At 43.7% G+C, this 18,055-nt stretch overlaps 1 protein-coding gene across 4 annotated transcripts in view; it reads left to right on the forward strand.

Annotated features, from left to right (window-relative positions):
* The window catches only part of CSMD2 (CUB and Sushi multiple domains 2), a 646,653-nt gene that overhangs the window by 512,364 nt on the left and 116,234 nt on the right, over window positions 1-18,055 (forward strand). For all 4 annotated transcript variants that reach the window (XM_037827786.1, XM_037827788.1, XM_037827789.1 and 1 more), the window contains 3 exons: window positions 334-450; window positions 8,904-9,113; window positions 14,595-14,783. In XM_037827786.1, the coding sequence (XP_037683714.1) occupies window positions 334-450; window positions 8,904-9,113; window positions 14,595-14,783 (516 nt within the window). The remainder of the gene's footprint in view (window positions 1-333; window positions 451-8,903; window positions 9,114-14,594; window positions 14,784-18,055) is intronic.

Consider the following 18,055-nt stretch of genomic DNA (forward strand, 5'->3'; position numbering starts at 1 on the left):
CCTGCATTGCCAGGGAGATTTATACCCCTGGGAGTCAGGTCCCACATGAGGGGAGGGCAGCAAGGTCACCCACCAAGGTGGCTTAGAGAGAGAGAGAGGGCCACATCTGTGCAACAAAGAGGCACTCAGGGGGAGACTCTTAGGCACAATTATAAGCAGGGTTATGCATGCATTTTTTAGGGAGAGGGGTAACAGATTCCTTTGGACTCTTGAAGGGGTTGATGACTCAGGAAAGGTGAAAAACTGCTGCCCAAAGGGAGCTTCCACTCATTGGGATGGTCCTGTATTCTCCTAGATGCTGTTCTAACCCTCTGACTGGTCTCATTGTCACAGCACAGTGTGGGGGAGCAGTGGAGGAGCTGGAGGGGGTGATCCTGAGCCCAGGCTTCCCAGGCAACTACCCCAGCAACATGGACTGCTCCTGGAAGATAGCACTGCCCGTGGGCTTTGGTAAGTCTCTGAAACTCCTTAGAGATAGGGGGCTTCACACCTAGGCCCCTCAGCTGGATCAAAGCCACTGTCTGCCACAATCTCCCAGCACGACCTTGGCTAAATCACATTAGCTTTCTGCCTCTCTTTGTCCTCATCTGTGAAATGAGGATAATACTGCTCTGTCTACCTCTTGTGGAATCGTGTCATCAGTTAAAAGTAGTAGAGATTAAAGTGCTTTTGAAAACATAAAATGTGGGGGAAAAAAATCTTAGAAATTGCCATTACTGTCGTTTGTGTAGTGAGCTAAGATCCAGGAATGTGGAATGAAAAATTACTCATGGACAGTTAAAAAAGAAAAAAAAAAATCTATTTTACAGAGACTGGACCTCAAGTTGTGCTTTTAACTCTGATGTCAGATTTATTATCCTGATTAAATTGAGCCAAGGTCAATGTGAAGTTGAGTTGCCATTCTTCATATGCACTTTCTAGCTGGCCCTTGAGATTGGTAGAAGGTTTTTTATTTGCGCAGGAGGGAGGGGGGACAGGCGTTGATCTGGGAACAAAATTTACTTACTGATGATTCATATATTGTGCACTGGGACTATAACTCAACCCCAGATTTCTCTGTTGAAGGGGTAAAGGATGTGTGTTGACTGCAAGCATTGGGTTGTGCATGTGCATCTTCTTGCTTGAATCATTGCTCTGCTCCAGGAAAGAGATGCATAGACGGGGCCTCTCCTCACCTGGAGCTTCAAGAAGGAAGATCTCCTGTTTGTCCCTCACTATTCAGCCTGAACTGGGTCTTTGGTTAATGAAGGTACTTTCAGGAAAATGCAGTCTAACTGGCCTTCTCTCAGTCTGGTCTGAGGAAGAGAGAAGTTGGCAACACTTCAAAGGATGGAGTCATATTTAGTACCATATTCTGATGGAAACTGGAAGGAATGATATGGGTACAGAATGACAACTTAGGCAGCTTTGGAAAACTCCAGATCTTGAGAAACTGAGGAAAGAGAAGCTGGGAGATCCTATAGCTCTGCATCCAGGCTTGGGGCAAAAGAACCTCAGATGACAGAGCTGGGGAGAGGACAACATTCCAAAGAAAACAGAAGTTTAGGTGGGAAGCATGTCACTGTCCTCTGTAAATCCTGATGTTCAGCCTCTAGAACCCTCTCTTTATAAGTCCTGGGTACTTATCTGGTCTCTGGGAGATAGGCATACCGCAGGGCCCAGTCTCAGGAGGCCAGGACCCCTTGCTTTCAAGTGAATGTTGGACTCTACCAAGGTCCCAATATGACACCTGTTTCAGGGTTTGCCTTAAGAGCTGCTGCATTTTCATGTTTTTGCCACTAGATGGGGGTCACAGTCCAGTTCTTTCCCTTCTGCTCAATCAAGAAATTCTGCAATCCTTAGAGTCCCTGTGGTACTCATGCACTCCATATCCTGCGTTCAAAGGTTATGGAAAGGATCCATGGGTGGTGGAATGGAATGCACAGATTCCACAGAGGATATGAACAGAGATGTTCATTGTAAAATTATCTGTAATTTGGAAACAATCTACATGTTCATTAATAGGGGAGTGAATAAAGTGTGGTTGGATAATTCATGAAATGGAATCAATATGTAGTTAAAATGGATGGACCATATCTTTCTATATCGTCATGGATAGATCTTGAAAACATAATATGCAGTGAAAAAGAAGTTTGCAGAACTGAATTACAGTATAATAACATTAATGTAAGTATTTCAAACAAAAAAAATCCAAAATATATATATTTAAGAATCTAAAATGTGAACTGGAAGGATGTCTTCCAGAATCATGCCTCTACGGAGGGGAGGAAGGGAATGGGACAAGGCAGGAGACAGATGGTCTTCAACATGATATGTCAAGTCTCCATTTTATTCTTTAAATAATCAGGAAAAAATTTACACATGTTCACTCTAAACAAACTAGAAAATACAGATGAGCAAATCACGAATTTTAAAATCCATCTATAATCCTGCCATGCAGAGATACTCACTATCAGCTTGGTCTTCCATCATTAGCGTGTCATCCTCATGAACACAGGTCCTTGTTGATCTTGTTCATCCTAGTGCAATGCCTCGAGCAGTCCTGACACATGGTAAATGCTCAGTAAATACTATTAGGGAGTGAATCCATATTTTTCCAGTTTTTTCAATACAAAATTGGAATTACAATACACATGCTATTTTGTAATCCAATTTTCACAATTAACAGTATATAGTGGACATTTTCATATCTTCAATATTTTTTTTTTGTTAGAAAAGTCATAGATTTACAGAGAAATCATGCAGAAACTATAGAGCTCTCATATACATGCAGTTTTTCCCTATTATTAACACTTTGATTTAGTGTGGTACCTTTATTACATTTGATGAAACAATGTTATTGTAATTATACCATTAACTATAGTCCATAAGTTACATAAGGTTTCCCTGCTTGTGTTGTATGGTCCTTTGAGTTTTTTAAAAAAAATGTTTAGTAACATATGCAACCTAAAATTTCCCCTTTTAGCCACATTCAAATATATGATAAAGTGCTGTCAATTACATTCACAATGTTGTGCTACCATCACTTCCATCCATTACCAAAACTTTTCTATTATCCCAAACAAGAACTCTGTACCAACCAAGCATTAACTTCCCATTCGCTACCCCCTTCCGGTCCCTGGTAATCTGTATTCTGGTTTCTGACTCCATGAATTTGCTTATTCCAATTATTTCTTATCAGTGACATCATACAATATTTGGCCTTTTGTGTCTGGCATATTTCACTCAGAATGATGTTATCAAGGTTTATCCATGTTGTCACATGTCACAACTTCATTCCTTTTTACAGCTGAGTAGTACTCCATTGTATGTGTACACCACATTTGTTTATCCATTCATCGGTTGATGGACACTTGGGTTGCTTCCATGTTATGGCAATTGTAAATAATGTACTATGAACATCGTGAACATATCTGTTCAAGTCCCTTTCCTGGGGTACATGCCTAGAAGTGGGGTTGCTGGGTCATCTACTTAACTTTCTGAGGAACTGCCAAACTGTTTTCCACAGTGGCCACACCATTTTGCATCCCACCAACAATGAGCACGTGTTCCTATTTGTCCACATCCTCTCCAACACTTGTTATTTTCTGTTGTTTTTTTTTTTTTAATAGAAGCCATTCTAGTGAGTGTGAAATGGTATCTCACTGTGGTTTTGATTTACATTTCCATGATGGCTAATGACGTTGAACATCATTTTGTGTGCTATTGGCCATTTATATATCTTTGGAGAAATGTCAGTGCAAGTCTTATGACCATTTTTAAATTGGGTTGTTTGTCTTTTTTTTGTTGTTGAGTTGTAGGATTTCTTTATATATTCTGGATGTTAAACCATTCTCAGATACGTGGCTTCCAAAATATTTTCTCCCTCTCTGTAAGTTGTCTTTTTAAAATACATTTTATTGTAGTAACATTTATACAACTCAATTTCCCATTTTAACCACTTTCAAGTGTACAATTCAGTAGAATTAATTACATTCACAGTATTGTGCTATCATCTCCAATATCCATTGCTCCAATTTTTCCATCACCTGAAACAGAAACTTTGCACCCATTAAACAGTAACTCCCCTCACCCTCCTCCATACCCCAGCTTCTGGTAACCTATCATCTATCTGGCTCTATGAAATATGCATATTCTAGGTATTTCATATAAGCAGGATCAAACAATACTTGTTCTTTTCTGTCTGACATTTCACTCAACTTGTCTTCAAGTTTCATTCATGTTGTGTCATGCATCAGGACTTCATTCCTTTTAATGGCTGCATAATATTTCGTTGTATGTATTTACCACTTTTTTTTTAAACCATTCGTCTGTTAATGCGCACTTGGGTTTCTTCCTCCTTTTGGCTATTTGTGAATACACTGTTATAAAAAAGTGTTGTCGAAATATCTGTTTGAGCCCATGCTTTGAGTTCTTTGGAGTATATACCAAGGAGTGGGAATGCTGTGCTGTATGTCATGTGGTACTTTTATTTTCTGATTTCTGAGGAACCGCCAAACTGACTTCCACAGTGGCTGCATCATTTTACAATGCCACCAGCAATGTATAAGTTTCCTATTTCTTAACATCCCTGTCAACACTTATTATTATTTTTTTTCAATAATAGGCATCCTAGTGGGTGTAAGTGCATATCTCATTGTAGTTTTGATTTGCATTTTCCAAATGGCCAATAATGTTGAGCACCTTTTCATGTGCTTGTTGGTCATTTGTATTTGTTCTTTGGAGAAATGCCTGTTCAGGTCCTTTGCACATTTTTAAATGAGTTTTATTTTTGTTGTTGAGTTTTAGCAATTCTTTATATATTCTGGATATTAAACCCTTATCAGATAATGTGGTGAGCAATCATTCTCACATTCTGTAGGCAAAAAAAAGTCTTTCGTTTTCTGGATAGTGAAAAACTTTTGCAATACAAGTTTTTACGTTGACAACTTTATTTTGCCTATTTTTTCTTTTGTTGCTCATGCTTTTGGTATCACCAAATCTTTCTGATTCTTGCTTTCTTGAGTCCCTTTCTTCATCATTGTCACTGCCATTATCCTAGACCCAGTCCTGGTAATTTCAGGCTGGTTCTGATACTTCTTTTTTTAATACTTTCTATTCTTAAATAATTTCAAACTTACTGTATAGTTGCAAACATAATGCAAACCCCATGCAGAGAATCCCAACATACTCTCACCCACCTCCAGATACACAGATCCACAAGTTTTAACATTTTGCCCCTTTGCCATGTCTGTCTATCTATCTATCTATCTACCAATCTATTTTCTGAACATTTGAGAGCAGAGTGTACACATCAGACTCCTTGAACACATAATACTTCCATGCACATTTCCTGCAAAAAGGATATTCACTTATGTAATCACCTAAAGTGCAGTTATCAAGTTCAAGAAATTTAACATTGATATAAACCTTATTCTTTATTCCAGTTTTTTTCTTATGTCCCAATAATACCCTTTTGAGCCTTTTCTCCTCTATTCCTTGAGCCTATGCAGTTATCCTGTATGGCATTTAATTGTTATTATCTCTTTAATTTCTCTTTCTTTTTTAATTGTAGAAAGATATATACAATATAAATCTTTCCATTCCAACCCCTCCCAAGCATGCCATTCAGTGAGATTAATCACATTCACAGCGTTGCAGTACCCTCACCACCAACCATTACTATAACTTTCCCTTCACCCCAAATGGAAACCCTACCCTCATTTTGCATTAACTGCCCCCCCCAACCTTTTCCCCTGCCTCCCACCATGGTAACCTGTACTCTATTTTCTGTCTCTATGAGTTTGCATATCAGCTGATATTTTCTTTGTGGTTACCATGGGGATTAGATTTGACATCCTAAATCCATAAGAATTTCATTTTCTTTGATACCAACTTAACAACTTCAATAGCATACATAAATTATGTTCCTGTGTCCCTCCATTCTACCTTTATGTACTTCTAGTCACAAATTACATCATTATGCATTATGAGTCTGAAACCATTGATTTGTCATTACAGTTTTTGTGTTTGCTTTTTCGATTCTGTGGAAAGTAAAAAGTGGAGTTACAAACCAAAAAATACAATACTGCTGTATTTATACCTATCTTTACTGGAGATCTTTATTTCTTCATGTGGTTCCAGTCAATTTTCTAGTGTCGTTTCCTTCCAACCTGCAGAACTCCCTTTAGCATTTCTTGTAGGATAGATCTAATGGTGACAGAGTCCCTCAGCTTTTGTTTATCTGGAATATGTTAATCCCTCCCTCATTTTTGAAAGACAGTTTTGCCAGAAATAGAATTATTGATTGGCAGTTTTTTGCTATTAGCACTTTAAATATGTCTTCTCCTTGCCTTCTTGCCTCCATTGTTTCTGATGAGAAATTGGCACTTTAATCTTATTGAGGCCCCCTGGTATGTGACAAGTTGCTTCTCTCTTGTGGCTTTCAGAATTCTCTATCTTTGGCATTTGACAGTTTGAGTATAACATGCAAGGGTCCATTTGGGTGTATCATATTTGGAGTTCATTGAGCATCTAGGATGTTTATATCATGTGTTTTGTTAAATTTGGGGAGTTTTCATCCATTATGTCTTTGAATGTTCCCTCTGCCCCTGTCCCTTTCTTCTCCGTCCAGGACTTCCGCAGTGCATATATTGGCACACTTAATGGTGTCCCACAGGTTCCTCAAGCTCTGATCTCTTTTCTACATTCTTTCTGTTTTCCATTCCTCAGACTGGATGATTTCAATTGTCTTATTTTCAAGTTCACTGATTATCTCATCTGTCTGTTCCAATACGCTGTTGAACCCATCTAGGGTGTTTAATTTCTCTTACTGTGGTCTTCAGCTCTGTTTGGTTCCTTTTCTTAATTTCTGTCTCTATATTAATACTCTCTGTTTATCTGTTGTTTTCCTGATCTCCTTTAGTTCTTTGTCCTTGTTTTCTTTTACCTCTCTGAGTATATTTAGGACCATTTTTTTTTTTTAATTCTTTGTCTAGAATGTCCCAGGTCTGATCCTCCTTATTGCTAATGTTTTAATCTTCTCCTTTGCCTGAACCATCACTTCCCATTTCTTTGTATATTTTCTAGTCTTTTGTTGAAAGTCGGACATTGTGACATTTTAGTGTATGATCACTGGAATTTGTAGACTCGGGGGCATGGTTCCTAAGCTTGCATCCAGCTAATGTTATGACAGAACTTTCCTTGAATTCCAGCCACCAAAAAAGAAGGAGGATAAAAAAGAAAACACCTTTCCCAGTCTTTGAAGATTGATCTGTGCAAGTACAATGAGTTTGGAGAAAAGCTCCATACCAAATTCATAGTGGCGTCCCTGTTCTTTTCTGTGCAGGTCTCTTGTCTTGGGCCTGTGTGTGTGACCTTCGGAATCCCCCCATTTACACAGATATGAATGTCCCCTATGCCCTATGAAACAGTTTCATCACCATCCCAGGCACTACAGTGTGTGTCCTACAACCAGCAATCCCTTGCCCCAGGCAGCAAAGCTTGACTGCGTTCCCACAGCATTCTGGAGGAGAGCTCAGCGAGCTGTCTTCTACAGGAAGGGCCAAGTTCTGGGATGGCAAGTCCCTCAGGCCACCACCAGACAGACTGAGCCCAGACATACGTGCTCCCAGTATATGCACAAGGGTTACTTTGTTCCCTTCAGAACCAGGACCTTGGATCTGCCCTGGGAGTGTGGGCTGGCTTCCTGCCAAGCAAGAGAGGGGCAGAGGAGGGGCCAGCCAGGCCTCCACAAGATCCTACCACTTCTAAGTAGCCTTACTCTTGATATGGCACTCACCCTATTCCTGCAATCCTTTAACTGCTCTCTGGAGCTTTTGGAAAGATATTTCTAGCAATTGTTGCTGGTTGTTCAAAGCTTCCATAGGGAGACAGACCCCTGATTGGGGAGGGGCCTGTAGATTTTCTTTCTACTTTCATGATAAAGTCCGTTGATGCACAAAAATTTTTAATTCTGATAAAGTCCTATTTATCTGTTTTTCCTTTTGTTGCTCATGTTTTGGTGTGAAGTCTAAGAAACCATGGCCTAGCATATGGTCCTAAAGCTGCTTCCCTATGTTTTCTTACAGGAGTTGTATAGTTTTGGTTCTTATATTTAGGTCTTTGACTGTTTTAAATTTTGTATGTGATATGAGGTAGTGATCTACTTCCATTCTTTTGCATTTTGATTTCCAGTTTTCCCAGGACCATTTGCTGAAGAGACTTATTTTTTTCTCCATTGAGTGAACTTAGTTCAATACCATTCTTAGTAGTAATCAAATTTTGAGAAACCTTATCAGTCAACAAATATTAATGCTCCCACCTCCATTCTCCAAAGAGTATATTAATATGTAAGTTAATGTTTTAAATAGATCCATGTACCTCTCATGTTGCCAGGAGATCTTGAGTAACCCAATAAAATTCCAAAGTATAATCTTCTCTTTGCTTCTTAATCTTCTAAATCTAATGTTTATGAAGTATCTTTTCTTAAGTGTTCTAGAAAATGTGAGTAGCAAGGTCATGTCTTTTGGTGGGGTGAGGGTGAGGGTGTTCTTTTTAAGTAAAAAAGTTTATTTTAGCAAAGCCGTCTTTATACTGATATTAGACAAATAAATCACAAATTAAGTCAAATGTTGGCCCTGAACTTTCTTTTTCAGTAAGATAAATGGACTTGGGATCGAACTCTGAAATGATTAATGTCTTTACCTTTTGAAAAAGTTCAGTCCTGCCTGAAGAGAAGAGACTGGCCTAGACCATTATCTCCCAAAGTGTGTTCTGGAGGCCCTAATTCGGTGGGAAGTCGGTAGTAGGGACATCTGGCTGCTCAGAGCATTAGGGGCCCTAGCAGGAAATGCTCATGAGGCAGCCCGTTTGAAGCAGGACTGTACTGCTTTGGGTTCCATCTGCTTCTGTCTTGCTCCCAGGAGCTTACATCCAGTTCCTGAACTTCTCCACTGAGCCCAACCATGACTTCATAGAGATCCGGAACGGCCCCTACGAGACCAGCCGCATGATGGGGAGATTCAGTGGCAGTGAACTCCCGAGCTCCCTGCTTTCCACGTCCCACGAGACCACCGTGTACTTCCACAGCGACCACTCCCAGAACCGTCCAGGATTCAAGCTGGAATATCAGGGTAAGGACAATGAGAACCCATTTGCTCCTCTGTCCATCTCCATTTCTTACCCACAATCATAGAATGAAAGAAGAGGTGAGGGGTAGGGAGATGGGTCTATGCATGAGGCTTCCTTAGGGTGGCAGATCTCCCTGCCACCTCCACACCCACCCGAGGCTCTCTAACCCCTATTCGACAAGCTTTAAATTCTCCCACGGCCTTTTCCAAGGTGGCAGGCCCAACAGTGCTCTCTGATGCTCCACCACTGTAGAGACCCAACAGCCAACAGTTTTCCCTGTGCGAGTGGCCCATCTTTTCCCTCCCAGGCATCCCCTGGGTGTCCCGCCAGCCACTTCCTCTCTGGCTTGATAAGCTTAATTATTCGCTCTGGTTCTTCCCTGAGTGTCAGGCCCGATTAGGCTCAGCAAGGCTCCTGCTATGACTGAGGATTCCAGTTAACAGACCCTGGAGCGCCCACTGAGCCTTGCATGATGAAACAGGCCCATTTACTCCTGCTGAGGGTTTTCCTACGTGAGACCCAACCATACATACTTACTGCGACTTTACTGAGAGTTACTGTGATGAAATCCTGGAAAGACCCCATCCTCCTAGCACACTTTCTGTGGAAAGACCCATCAACTCCAACTTGGGTTTCCTCTGTGTGACAGGCCATCACCTGTGGTTGTGAAGACTGTGCACAAAGTGTGCATCTGTACAGGGCGGCCCTGGATAGGCCCAACTTCTTCCTCTGATGCCTCCCCAGTATGACTGCCTGAACTCTTTGTCTAACCCCTTCTCCCAGATTCTTCCAGTGATTTTTTTCATGGTTTTAATATTTTTTCCCAAAACTAATACATGCTTATAAAAAGAACTAAACCCTTATATATTTTTTAGAGTTTCATAGAGTCAAAATTTTCTCATAATCCTGTCAACTATATCAGAGAGGCATTAACTATTAACAAGGTGGTATATAATTAAAAAATTGGAACATACTATAAATATTGTTTTGTAATTTTTTTAGTATTAATTTTTAGTTACACAGAGAATTCACAACACATTTACCTTGTTAAAAAAAAAAAAAAAGGAAAGAAAAGAATTAAAACATTACAGTAAGGTGAAAGCACTCTGTCTCCCACCTCTGAGCCCAGGATTACCCCCCAGAAGTAGCCACTGTTATTTTGGTGTGATCTTTCCTGGCCTTCCATGCATTGGCATACAGATGTTACCATGAAAAATGTGTGATGTTTGATGAATTTTTTGGTTGTGTCTCAATATAAATAGTACTATACTATACTTAATGTTCTGAGACTTACTGTTTTCATTCTGGAAATAATATGGCTCGGAGCACCTTCCACACCAGAGAGGAATAGTGACTGAGTATTGGGTTTGTCATTGAGGGAAAGACTTGGGGTGTTCCCACTGTGGATGTGTCTGGACCTGTTACACGGACGCGGTCTCCTCAGAGTGCTTGGGTCTGTCTCTGAGGCGTCTTCGGGGGAGTGGCTGGGCTTGTCGCCATGGAGAAGCCTCTCGTCTGTCTCAGTTTTCCAGGGCTGCTGTAACAAAGTGCCACAGACTCTCTGGCTTGAACAACGGGAATTTATTGTCTCACAGTTTGGGAACTTGGAAGTCCAAACTCAGGGTGTCGGCAGGACCATGCTTTCCCGGAAGTCTGTGGTGTTCCGGAAGTGGCTAATTCTGTCTCTGTCACGTGGCCATCTCTCTCTTCCCAGCTGACCCCTATCGGGGTCCTATCAGGGCCCACCCTGATTCCGTTTGCCCTCATCTTAGCTAATAACCTCTTCAAAGATCCTATTTACTAATGAGCTCACATCCATAGGACTGGGGATGTGGTTCAATCCATAAAACACATTGGTGATGCTTCAGGGGAGATGCTGCACCTCTAGCCCAGACGGTACCACCTCATGTGCAGTAGTGATGCTGCCAAACCCGGGAGGCCTCAGTGTGCTGTGGGCTTGTCACGAGGCAAACCTTACCTAGGTGCCCATGCCTCTGAACATACACGGCCCCAGTCGGAAGCAGGGGCCCGTCAATCAGGTGATGCTGCACTGGATGGCCATGATCTGTCGCTGTAGAGACCCAGATCCAGATACATGCCCAGCCTTCCTTTCTGGGCAGACGCAGCTCCTCTCGCCAAGGCTGGGTGCTCTCCCTGAGGCTACTTCCGGGTCCACCCCGCAGACTGTGCCTTCCTTCACCCCTGGGGTGGGCACAGCCCTGCCCACTGAGGCTGTGTGGTGGGACCAGCCACTCCTGCTGCAGCTCCTGTGTGATAAGCCCACCTGTCCCTCTGGGGCAGGCTCAGACTCTCCTTCGACTCCTCCCTGTAGAAGAGACCTAACTGCTCCCATGGAGCCCTGACCTCGAGCTCAGACCCACCTGCACTCCTGGGTTACCTTTGAGAAGTTCTCCAGAGACTTCCCCTCCACAAGGGGCCCGGGTACCCCTCCAAGCTTCTGGGAATGACAGGGCGAGATGCCTGCCAGTGTCCTGCTCTATGACCCACCTGTTACTCCCACTCAATCTTCACTGTACAAGCAAGTAGCCATTCCTCCTGCTGAGGATTTTCCTTGTGTTTGTGTGGCGGGGAGGGATTCTAAATGCCTTCAGAGGCCCGATGCCTCCACCAGCCTCCCTGTGTGAGATGCCTGGCTGTGACCGTCAAGGATTCCACTCTGCCTGGACCCTCCCCATCCCACACAAATTTTACCTTCACCACTAGCTCCATTATAACCCTTGAGGCGTCCCTCAGGTCCCAGGCCCGGCTGTTCCCTCTGCACCTACCCCTGTGCAGCTGCCCTGCATTAGTTTCCTGAGGCTGCTGTAACGAATTGCCACAAACAAGGTGGCTAAGAATAACAGAATTGTATTCTCTCACTGCTCTGGAGGCCAGAAGTCCGAAATCAAGGTGTGGCAGGGCTGGTCCCTCCTGGAGGCCCCACAGGAGAATGTGCTCCCTGCCTCTCCAGCTTCTGGTGGCTGCCGGCCGTCCATGTCATCCTTGGCTTATGGATGTGTTCCTTCAGCCTCTGCCTCCATCGTCACATGGCCTCCTCCCCAGTCTGTGTTTTCTCCTGTAAGGACTTGTCACCAGATTTGGGGCCCATCCTAATCCAGGATGATCTCAACTCAAGATCTTTAACTTAATTACATTACAAAGATCCTTTTTCCAAATAAGATCACATTCACAGATTCCAGGAGGACATATCTTTTGGGTGGGTCACCATTCACCCCACTACAAGTCCTTATGTTGCTACACATGGTGTCAGGTCACTTGCTCCCCTCAGACTTGAGCTCTCTGATAGGTCACCTTCCTTTAAGCCTTCCCATTTTTGAGATCTCAACCTCTGGCACCAACTTGCTCCTCATTTCAGAGACCTACTCCCACTGAGGCCTCCCAATTTGCGACTGGCCAAATAATTCTCCCTGACTGGTAGGCTCACATTCCCCACCAAGCCCTGTGGAGAGGTACTTCGTGAAACAAGCTCCAACTTCTCACCCCAGGGTTTTTCTTTATGGAAAGACCTGGCTTCGTGAAAGAGCCGCCTGTCCTCACTGAGGCTAAGTCTGTTGAACAGGCCCAGCTCTCTGCTGGTCCTCAACTTTCTTTGGAAGAGGTTTCCAGCTCCCTACTCTTTCTCAAGAAACCTCTGACTGGACACTCTGAGATTCCTAGGCTGGGTTTTCTCTTCTCTTCTTCAAGTAAATATTCCTACGTAACCTTTAGTCATAGCATGAGCTCCTCTTCCCAGTCTGACAGGCTTAACTTCTTTCATTTAAACTTCTCAGAAGGATCATATGTAGAAAGAGCCAAGCAAAATGACTACAACATATAATTGTTCCAAAACGTGAGGTAGCATTATTATTATTTTTAATCTTGGCCCTTTACTTGGAATTGTATCTTTTCCCACTGTAGTGTCTTCCCTTTGGGACAAGGCAGCCTCCTCTCACTGAGGAGATCTTCTTTGGGAAAGTTAACGATAATTCCTCTTGAGGTTTGTTTCTGCCCTGTAGGCCCAGCCTCTCCCTTTGAAGCTTCCTCCAGTGGAGCAGACTCTGAGATTTTTCTCAATATGAAAGAAATGCAGGTTCTCTCACTGGAGTGTCTCTCTTTGAAAAGCCCAGCTCCTTCCACTTGAGACGATTCCTGTGAAAGAGGCCCTTTTCCCTCCTCAAGGCTGCTTCTGGCATTTCACAAGCGGCCCCTCTCTTTAGGCTCCTCACTGGCTTTGGGTCCACCTGTTCCCACTGAGACTTCTCTTTCTAACAGAGGCCCAGCCCAGCCCATTTGCCTGCCTCCCTGTGAAACAGCCTTGCTGCTTCCAGGAAGGCTTTCATCTCTGAATTTGCACAGACCCCTGCTGCTCACCTGGCCACATATCCCCTTGAGCTGATCAGCCCGACCACACCCACCACAGCTCCTCAATTTTAAAAGCACCCAATTACCCTGATGATTTCCCAGTGAATCCTGCCCAGTTCCTCCCACTGAGACTTCTGTGTACAAGACTGAATGAAAAATACAGAACAGTTGCCATCCAGAGTGAGTGCATGGGAAACGTTAGCTTTGTGATCATTGTTAATTTTATTGCTATTATACATGATAAATGCATCCGCTGTCACATGGTATTCACTTGGTCTCAACCACTCCCATTGAGAGTTTCCACTCTAGGAACGTTCTGTCTGCTCCCACTGCCAATCTCCAGTCTAGGGCGGACCCAACTACTACCACGAAGGCTGTTCTTTGTTGTGTGGACCCAGTTAATTGAAGGCTTTGCTCTTTGGCCCATGCTCACAAATTCCTGGTAGGCTCTCTCGGTTTGACAAGCCCCAGTTACTTCTGCTAAAGCGTCTCCTGTAGGGTCAGGCCCACCCATTCACACAGTTAGGGAGACTTGCCTTGTATGACAGGGTTATGCATTCCTTTTAGCCCAGCTACTCTATCTGAACGGTTTCTCTACTTGCCTACTCCCACCAAGGTTTAGTACTCCTGGATAGGTTCTAATTTCTCAGAGTCAGAAAGACCCCGCTTAAATCCCCATGGCACCACTTTACATGTTTGTGATCTTGTTCATTGTGATGGCTCAATAAGATAAGCAACGTGAAAGAACCCAGTTCACTGGCTGGCTCCAAGTAGGGACACAGTAAATATTGGTTCTATCTAGCAGTGTCTTCCTTGAGTCTCCTTTTCCCCTGGAAATAATACTCAATAACATTTATTGAACTCTTAGTGTGTGCCAGCACTGTGCAAAGAGCTATGCAAATATTATCCTACTTAATTCTCACAGTAATCATTTTATAAATAGGAAAATTGAAGCATAGAGAAGTTAAATAACTTACCCAAAGCCAAAATTAGTAAATAAGAAAAGTCTGTCTGAGTCCAAGTCTTGGGGCTTCTCCACTATGCTAACTCTCTCCTGTGTTATGGTTGGGGAGAAAATGCCCAGACAGAATAAAACCACTTTGTCTCTTGATCATTTCCAGCCTATGAACTTCAAGAGTGCCCAGACCCAGAACCCTTTGCCAATGGCATTGTGAGGGGCGCTGGCTACAACGTTGGACAATCAGTGACCTTCGAGTGCCTCCCAGGGTATCAACTGATGGGCCACCCTGTCCTTACATGTCAACATGGCACCAACCGGAACTGGGACCACCCCCTGCCCAGGTGTGAAGGTATGTCCCTCCCTGGTGACTCTTCCTCAGGGGTTGGAGAGATTGATCCAGAGCAATCCCACTTTCCCTTCTGCCTGCACCATGGAATCAGCCATGCTGGAAGGTCCAGGCACATGTTGTCCATCCTATTCTCCTGTGAATGGGACCAAGCCTAGCTGGGCAAGAGGGTCCTGGGGACAGAGCTCTGTGCCAGCACTTGGGAAGAGATGTAGGTCCATTCTTAAGGAGCCACAGCCAAAGGGAAGACATACCCAGCCTTTGGGACAATCCATCCTGAAGAGCTAGACATTTCAGTTGGAGGGGAAAACTGCGTGAGAGCATAGAAGCCCAGTGGTGTGCTGAGGTCCCAAGGGAGAAGAGGATGAAGCCTCTTTCTAGGAAACCTCTTGCTCTACTCTTCACCTCCCTCTCCCCCTATTCTCTCTCTCCCACATGTGCCTAGAGAGAGCTGAGTTGATAATATCAGGAAGCTGGATGTGGCACTTTCTTGGGTCTTCTTCCTTAACCACAACCAGGACAGAAGAGGAGCAGGAGGTCTGCTCTGCTTCTACCCCTTCTGCACACCTCAGTTCCATCTTCCTTCCTTTTTCTCTCTTGGGCCCCAGGGCTTTCCACAGAGAAGCTGGGATTTGTCTTGAAAGGGGAGAAGTTGGCTGGGGCACTGTAGCCCAGGAGAAAGTACCCTAGCTCTGGGATCAGATTATCCTGGGCTCCATCCCTGGCTGTGTGACCTTGGCCAAAACACTTCACCTCTCTGAGCTTCAGTTTCTTCATTGGTAAAATCAGCCTTAGCATTTCTGCTTCACAGAAGCTGGAAAGATTTAGCAGATGGCTTGTGTAAAGCACTCAGCACAGCAACTAGCTCACGGTGAACTCTGTCAGCTCTCCATAGAAAAAGTGATCTTGGGGGCAGAACTGAGCTGCTCTGATATTGGAATATAAGACTCAATTTCTAAAAATATCAAACTTCAGTTAGTTTTTCTGATTGTTAGAACCATCTGTGTACGTAACTAGTTGATCTTTCTAGAACTGTTGGTTTGCCATGTACCATTACAAGCTTTCTGCTGGTGTCTTTCTAAAGACTAGAACCTCCCCACTTCCCTTCAATAGGAGTGTCCCGGGGTGTGCCCCTAGGACCACTGTGAGAGGGATGTCAGGGTCATTTGAGGAAAGGATGTTAAATTCTCCCTCCAATGGGTTGTCCATGAAAGGATGGCTCTGGCATGTGCCTGCCACGAGGTATCTCTGAAAAGATGACTGTGGAAAGCAACTCCCACAAGGTGGCATAGGAGGATGATATTGTCATATTCTCCAAACAGGGACTCCAGGCAGGGTGGCAGGGAAGTGTCACACACCCACCCCACCCCACCCCCCATAGCTGAGATCGGATGGTAGCGCCAAATACTCTATAGCCACCGTGGGGGAGCCGCAAGAGCAGAGCAGTGTCCTCCCAACCCCTTCAAAGTATCCAGTAAAGCAAGGGTCAAGAAGGTGTGTTTTCCCATCCTTATCCTTTCTCCCAGTGCAGCCTAAAGGATAATGGTTTCAAGTATGTGCCCATAGGGCAGGTGAGAGGAGTGGACAGTGACAAGTTTCCCCACCCCTGGGGCAGGGCCAGCTGTGAGGATGGCAGGGCTGGGGTCTCTTGGTCTGGACCATCATGATGGATTCTCAGGGTCCTGCAGTCTGGGCCAGAGAGGGACATGGCCTGACTTCACCAGGGTCCGAGGCAGAGGTCTGAAGGGCCACAGTGAACTAATGCCGCCCCCGCCTATCTGGGGGGCGCTGCCTTGGTCTCGATAAATGTCACTGGTTTGCGAAGGCCACTTCCTCCTTCAGAGCCTCCATTTCCCCACCTGCCCCAGGCTTGCTTCCCTCATGACCCCTGAGAGGATCTCGTGAGAACACAACTCTGGGCCGCTGAGGCTCGCTGGGGAGCTGGGCGTGCGGGGAGGCTGGTGGGGGCAGTAAGGGGGGCTCCTGCCGAGGCCAGTCTCCCAAATATGAAAATAAAATGCTGAGCCTTACACACGCGGCGTCTCAGAACGGCCCCTCCTCTGACATCTCAGCCAAGGCCTCCCCTTAGGCAGCTTCCTCTCCCTTCCTGTCTCGGTGGAAGGGCGCTCTCTTCCCTTCCAGCGCCCTCAGCAAGGGTATCGGAAGCCAATCCTCTCCCTCTCATCTGTCTTTTAAAAGCTCCCTTGCTTTTCAGTTCTTCCCATCAGCATTTTAACCTTCTGAATTCTCTTTTTTTTTTAATCCAACCTTGATCCCACCTTCCCTTCAATAATTTACTGTCTCTCGCTTCCCCTCTCAGGTATGTTTTATGAAGACAAACCCTCCTTTTATAACGGTTTTTAATTCTTCTGGTGGTTTTGCCTGCAGCTCTAGATAATATACGTCTTTTTAAAAAGTAATTTCATCTTTTAAGTTGAAGTATAATGTGCATACAGTGAAGTACATATATATTAAGTTTACAACCTAATTAATTTATACATATTTAAATATTTATGTGTCTACCACCCAAGATACTGAATATTTCCAATATCTCAGAAGGCTTCCTCCTGTCTTTCTCCAGTCAATATCCTTCCCCATAGGTGACTGCTATCTTGACGTCTATCACCACGGATTAGTTTTTCTTACTCTTGAACTTTGTGTAAATGTGTCTGCCTTCTATGAGTCATTATTATGTTTATGAGATTCATCCATGTGGTTACCTGTAGCAGTAGTTCATTCTTTTTTATTGCTTGTAGTATTCCCATGGATGACTATACCATAATTTATTGAAAAATTCCACTGTCAGTGAACATTTGTGTTGTTCCCTAATGGCTATTTTGAATAAAGCTGCCATGAACATTCTTGTACATGTCTTTTGGTGACTATATATGGACTCATTTTTCTTGGGTATGTACTCAGGAGTGGAATTTCTGTGTTCTAGGGTACACATATGTTTAGTAGATATTGCCAGTTTTCAAAAGGACTGTACCAATATAGAGTCCTACCAGTAGTGCATGACAGCCCCAGTTGCTCACATCCTCACCAACACTTGGCATTTTCAGTCTTTTTCATTTTAGCCATTCTATTGGGTATGTAGTGGTATCTAATTACAGTTTTTATTTATATTTTCCTGGTAAGTAATCATGTTGCATACTTTTTCATGTGCATATTGTCCTTTTTGAAATCCTCTTTTCAAGTCCCACTATTTTTTAATCTGCTTTTCATTGCTTTGTAGGAATTATACTTTCTCAATTTTCAATACTACCATCCACTGA

Source organism: Choloepus didactylus, chromosome 2 (assembly GCF_015220235.1).
Source record: "Choloepus didactylus isolate mChoDid1 chromosome 2, mChoDid1.pri, whole genome shotgun sequence".
In the NCBI taxonomy this organism is placed as follows: domain Eukaryota; kingdom Metazoa; phylum Chordata; class Mammalia; order Pilosa; family Megalonychidae; genus Choloepus; species Choloepus didactylus.